General features: G+C 36.8%; 1 protein-coding gene across 1 annotated transcript in view; it reads left to right on the top strand.

Moving 5' to 3' along the window:
• The first annotated feature begins 430 nt into the window (after positions 1-430).
• Positions 431-6,793, top strand: part of LOC124798038 (mitotic checkpoint serine/threonine-protein kinase BUB1-like) — a 232,625-nt gene continuing 226,262 nt past the window's right edge. The window contains exon 1 of the mRNA XM_047261258.1: positions 431-690. Within this exon, the coding sequence (XP_047117214.1) occupies positions 617-690 (74 nt within the window). The 5' untranslated portion in view covers positions 431-616. The remainder of the gene's footprint in view (positions 691-6,793) is intronic.

Here is a 6,793-nt window from a genome sequence, read left to right as displayed (position 1 = left end):
TGACATTTGCACAAATATGTATTGTATCCATCTTGGATTATTGTACTTCATAAGATTTGTCATGTTGAAGTTCATAGTATAATTATTGTGTTAACACTGATGACACCAGTTGCATGTAAATATGCTCAAAGGTGGAATAAAACATTTGTATTTCAAGATTTACAGGATGATAAAGAAATGCAAATACAGCTACCAGAGAGCAGTGTTGGAAGCCGAATGACGTCACAAAGTACAACCGAGTTGAACTTTTTGTAGCATGACTGAAGCTGACGCCACTAAAAACTAGGTATACTCTCGTGTAACTTTAGCATGCAATTAGCTGTGGTGTCACTTTAGTTGTTTATGTGTATATGCGCAGATATATCTTTTTTTAGACAGTATTGAGTGAGATATCTTTGTTTACGTTTTTGTTTACGTGCTTTGATTTTGGTACTTCGTTTGAAAGGAGATTGGCCGTTACGTGGGTGTTGATTGTGATTTTGTGTTTTATTAATTTCTTATCTGTTTGTTATACATGTTAGATTCACATGCTCATGCCACAAGGAAATTGTGTTGCAAACAAGGTGCTGTCATAGCATGAATAAACTTCTTACGCTTGTTCAATACTCCCAGCGCGATGGAACGCCCAGAAGAAATTCTGCTAACGGGGTGCCAAGAAGAATTTCCGCAGGAGATACAGAAGAGATGCAGGTAACAAAGACCGCTGCCTCATATTAAAGATTAATAGCGCTCAATTATTCGTCATAATGTGGAATAACGTTTCTGTTGATGAATTCATCGAGTAACAGAATCAGGTGTAGTACAGTATTAACTTAGGAGATAAATAATTAAGTAAGGAGGGCTACATCATTTAATAAGGCGCCTACAATGTTTTGCGTTTTAGTAGAGTTTTTTTCCTCTCCCATTCCTGAATTTAAGATTTACCTTAGACGCCGGGACGCACTCTGTCTTCACTTCCCTGAGCTTCGTGGCGCTCTTTAGATTTTATGCACATCATTATTCCCGTAATCACATGTCGTAGTGTATTATTAGTCTGGCTGCCGTACATGATGTGTATCAGAAGCTTTCCGTAGTGCTCTATGAAAGGAAGTCATAGGGCAATAGTGATGGTGATGCGTATACAAACTCTGCAATATCTTAAAGCATTTTGTGCAGATCAGCTGCCCTCTGACACACACACACACACACACACACACACACACACACACCCCCTCTCTTCCTTCTCCCGCCCACTCATAATCTGAAACTGTCAGTGTCCATTACATGTTCTGGTTTTCTTCAGACTTGATATCGATTCAGTGCACCTGCCTATCTGGCAGGGCAGGAACGCAAGTTTGGTTTATAAAGATTTTTTCCAAGGGTTTTGGCATCACAACCGTTACAGTTTCTACATTTATATGTATCGACCCCAGATACTTACGAAGTATTTGCTACCATAAAAATCGTGCAAATTTCGACATGTAAGAATTCAGATTAGTTGGTTTTTCTACCAGCCAATCTATCATTTTACCCAAAACCAAGACGTCAGGCTACACTAGAAATCAGTCACCACAGACTACATTCCAAAAACTAATATAAATCCAAATGATAATATTGTCAGCATTTTGCTCTCTTTCCATACCTGGGCATATGACTGCACATTATTATTCAGTATGGGATGAAGGCTACATCTGTTATTGGTACATTCTGGTGACATGATTTGCCGTATAGATATATATTGAGATGGTGTATTATTAAAGAGTTCAAATTCCTGTCTGGACTTCACAATTTAAATTTAATGTGATTTTCCCAAACTGCTGAGGGGAAAATCCACTATCACTTGTTGGGCAGTTTTTTTTCCCCTCATACAACACTGTTATGCATTACTGACTGTCAGAAATATCAAAGCAGCACTGCATATCCAAAGTATGGAACATTTTTTTTCTATAAATTACGCTACCATGTTGTACTTTTACATATTCTTTAAGAATTGCTCTGTAGGCCCTACAGATGTCCCATGCAGGGCAGTGCACTAAATACAAAACCCGCATATCAAGAGTTAATCAAAAAATTGTGCTAGCTAATTGAAACATGTTACTACAATAAGACAATTTTTTCTTGAGAATGTCCAGTGTCTCATCACATACGTTTAGTCGTGGCAAAGCAAATGTTAAACTTTGGTTTATTGGTAGAATACTGGGGAAGTGCAATCAGTCTACAAAGGAGATTACTTAATAATCATTCGTGCAACAGGTTCTAGAATATTGCTCATGTATGTGGTATCCATACCATACAGGACTAACAGGGGATTTTGAACATATGCAGAGAAGGGCAGAACGAATGCTCACACGTTTGTTTAATCCATGGGAGAGTGTTACAGAGATACTGAAGGAACTGAACTGGAAGATTCTTGAGGATAGATGTAAACTATCCCAAGAAAGCCTGTTCACAAAGTTTCATGAACTGACTTAAAATGGTTGCTCTAGGAATATACTACAACCCCCTACATATTGCTCATGTAGGGAATTTTGAATGAACTGTGACAGAAGCCTGAGCATCACGGGACTGATAAACTAGGAAATGCATTGAAACTGAAGTAGTGCATTGATAATGGCTAGACACTAGCCAAAATGTAGATTTGCTTAATAAAACCTGAAAGGAAAGGACAACTGATTGCTGTGCTCCATCAGTTTGAAAATTACCCATTACTCACATAGAGATCCTGAGGATAAGTTAAGGATAATCACTGCATGCACAGGGGCATTCAATCAGTCACGCTTCCTGTACTCCGTATGTGAATGGAGCAGGAAGAAACCTAATAACTAGTACAGTAGGATGTACCCTCTGCCATCCACCTCACAGGGGTTTGCAGATTGTAGATATAGATCTAGATACAAACAAAATACTACTAAACTTTGTGAGTCCTGGAAACAGAAAAAAAGAAAAATTCTATTACTTGTGGGACAGAGGTGCCATATGCAGGACTCTGTGCACACATCTGGTTAGGCACAAGTTAAGTGAAGGACCCAATTAACTAGCCTATTTTCCCAAACTGCATAGATATGTATGGTTTATGCAACATGTGTGACCTACTGACAAAGGAAGTCATAATAGAGTTTTGAAAATAATGATATAGGCTTGTCTGAAAATTTATTTTATAAAAACTGCAAAATAAACAAAATGCAGTTTTTAAAATTAACACTTTTTAAGGTTGTCTGGTTCAGTTCAGTACAAAGCAAAAGCAGATAGTATAAACTATGGCAATTAAATCTGTTCCCTGAAGCAAAACTCTGCACGGTTGTTTCCAATTTCTGGTATTGTAATCTTCACAAATTCATTGTCATTGTAATAAATTTAGTCAGTGGGAACTAGCCACTTGAAGGTGCCTGGGCTTGCTTTGTGCTTAACTGATATCTTGCTTCTCTCAGAGTCAATTTTACAAATCTCTTCAGGATATTTTTGTCCATTGTATGACACAGTTACTCAGTCCCCAAGTGTCATGTTGATTATACTTGCAAGAGTAAATTACATCATGATCTAAGGCACTCTTTTTTACAGATTATTCCTTCTTCGTTTATTTCAACCACATGACACTACACCATTCCTGGAATTCCAGGAACATTTTTCTAAGGTTTCTCCTGTTCAATGTTTTGCTTAATTGTTTCATGATCCACATAGAGTACAGCATTATTTTTGCAAACTTCAGATGCCACTTTGTAGAAGCCCTTGGCAGACTGGAAAATTGCTGCATGCTCTTTTTGGACTGTGTTCTGACATACAAGATGCTTTGCATATCTACTCATCCCTCCACAACACCTTTGCCGTGTGAAGTGGCAAAATATTTCCAAGAAAATTTCTTGGAATACCTTGCAAACAAAAAATCAAGAAGTGTAACCATGAATTGATTTTTAAATACTGTGGGTGGGCTGTCACTCCAACTTACCAGCTCTTCAGAATCAAATTTGGATTCATTTTGGCAGATTGTATCATAGATTGTTTTTGTATAGACAAATATTGTGTCTTGTTGTGTGCAATATTTGAATATATCAGGTAAGTATTACATTTTCTCTTGTATAATGTAGCTGCAGTAAATAAAAGAATACTACTTCTAGACCACAATGTGCTCTGAATCTCATTTTGATACTTTCAGGAGTATGACATAGTGAAATCTGTCTGAAGGACTACCTTCCCAAGTATTCACATGATGCAGCATTTTAGGAAATTGTTCTATGATCAGTTCAAACAATTCTGCTGAACACCCTTCCCTATAAAGGAGCTGAAACTTCCCAGTATCATATTTTCTCCATTCTTTCCAAGCCATTGCTTTTTCAGGCTCACTTGGAGCTACAGGTTTCCTCCTGGGACATTTATTTTGCCAACAATTAGAATTTAAAGTAGAATGACACAAATGGTATTGCAGACTCTTCAACTTCAGAATGGAATTCACACTTGAATTGGCAGGATGAGTAGATTTCAAAAGTAGACCAGTCTGTGGTCTCAAGGAACAAGATTTTGAAAAGCCTATACTATGTAAATCTGTACTATAGTCTTCCTTAAAGATCTGGAAGGCCTCTTGTAAAAATTATTGTCAGATAATACTTCTGCAAAATTTTTCTTTCCATTCAACCAAACACACGTACTATCTTTCATTCCTGGACATTTGTATACTAATTTTTATGAGGGAATGTGCAAAGTGCACCCCCACCCCCTCTCCACACAACTGGACAGATTTTGATAACATCTTGCTGAATGTTGGAAGACATTGTTGTGATGATATAGTTGGTGTTGGAATGGTCAGAAGAATAGCATTCTTCTGTTTTGCCCTCTGAAGACGCTTTCGATTACACTCCTTTTTTCGAAGTTGCTGGAGTTCCAGTTCTACCAGACATCCTTTTTTATGTTTTTTTAGTTTCATTTATTCTTTTATTTTCTTCTTTCTGAAACTGTGGATTTTCTTCTTTGCAGCGACTTCTCATTGTCGTCATTGTGGCTGCACTGGTGAACGTCTGTTTTGGTCAAAACCTAAACATTTCTGTCAAAACATAAACCAAATTAAACCTATGAACATCTTAAAATTAAATTATTTGTCTATGGCAGAAACTAAATATTGAAAGAAAGAAGTAAATTCATACTCTTACAGCATTATTTAAGTAAAATTAGCGTAATTTACATATGTTCGTATATCTGTGGGTCGCAGGTATAGGACCCTATGTCCATTTTTGGCCAAAATGAGATTATCGGCACAATCATATGAGTTTCTTGTCCTCTACTCAGAGGTATACCACACTACGTCCTACATCAAATATTGGCGGAGCTACGGTGCAATGAAATAACACCAAGTCCACTTTACCTTAGAGGTATACAACACCATCTGGATGTAGTGCTGTATACTTTTGCACACTCTGGTGGTGCTAATGTGAAATAAGGTCAGTCCAGTCAGTTTTACATGGGATTTGACAGCGTTATCTCCATTGTATGTTTTTAGAAGTTAGTAATTATGAATCCAAACTCTCGTGGGTACAAAATTATGACATTACTTAAAGGCACTAATAGTGCTGCCTCAGTAGGTAAGCTATAATGCTTTCTAAAGTTGTTACATTAATGAATAATGTGGTTGCAAACATAACGTAGCTTATGAGGCCTTTGTATTTCACCAGGTGAGGAACCATTATGTGGCCTGTTTATTTATTTATTTATTTTTTTTTATTTTTTATTTTTTTTATAGAATCAAATACTAATCCAGCTAACTATCATACTATTGGCAGCGAAGAAGATGTAGGGGAGCATTTGAGTAACGAGGAACAGGATGACTCCAGTTCTTACAAAACCTATGAGCCTTAAAGTGGGACAAGTGCTGATTCGGATGACAATAACAGTACACAGAATCAGTCAAAGAATAGGTTAAAAAACAACAGTAATGTTCAAACTGTTGCAAATGAACAACAAATACCAAATATACTATAGTAAGATTTATACTTAAGCAGTGACAGTGAAAGTGCTGTAAAAAGTTGTGCAATTTTAGAAACGAATGAACGTGTGGGAAGGAAAGTAAACAATAAAACTAGTATTCCACAGCTTGGTAAAAAGTGTGTAGTTCATGCTGACGAACAGAAATGTAACGTCCGTAAATGCAAAGTAGCTGGTGGGAAGGAATATGTCAATAAAAAGGGTAGGACTGTTCCTGCTAAAGTACTGCTGCCTCCGTGCATGTGTAGGATGAAATGCTCAGAAAAACTGCCTGAAATACAGAAGATTTTTCATTCATACTGGCATGAGGAAATGTCTACAGATATGAAAAGGTAATTTGCTGTTGTGCTTGTTGAGCAACATAGTGCAACTCGTTCAAGAAAAAAAAACTTAGCCTCGAGTAAGTGCAAAGGAAACACTCTAAGCTACTATTTTACTATAAATGGTGGAAGAGTTAAAGTGTGCAAGATTATGTTTTTGAACACTCTTTCTATCTCAAATACAGTTGTAGTAAACATTTTAAAAAACATGGAGCCAGGTGGAGTAGTAAGGAAAGATTAAAGGGGTAGGCATAAGTAGAGAATATTTAGGACCAGAACTGAACATATAAAAAATGTATGACCTATACTTAGATGACTATATTCAAAACAATATTACCCGAGAGATAAGGGGTAAAAAATGGCTTTACACAGACATCTTTAATGAACAGTTCAATATGTTATTCAAATCACATGAAAATGACACGTGATGTGATTCAGGCAAAGCTGAAAAGTAATCTGACTCGAGAAGAAAAGGGATTTGTTGAAGATGAGCATACTGCTCATCGGAATGAATCAAAAAATAGGTA

This window comes from Schistocerca piceifrons, chromosome 5 (genome assembly GCF_021461385.2).
Source record: "Schistocerca piceifrons isolate TAMUIC-IGC-003096 chromosome 5, iqSchPice1.1, whole genome shotgun sequence".
NCBI lineage: Eukaryota > Metazoa > Arthropoda > Insecta > Orthoptera > Acrididae > Schistocerca > Schistocerca piceifrons.
Note: the sequence above shows the minus strand (reverse complement) of the source record. Positions and strands in the feature narration are given on the sequence as shown.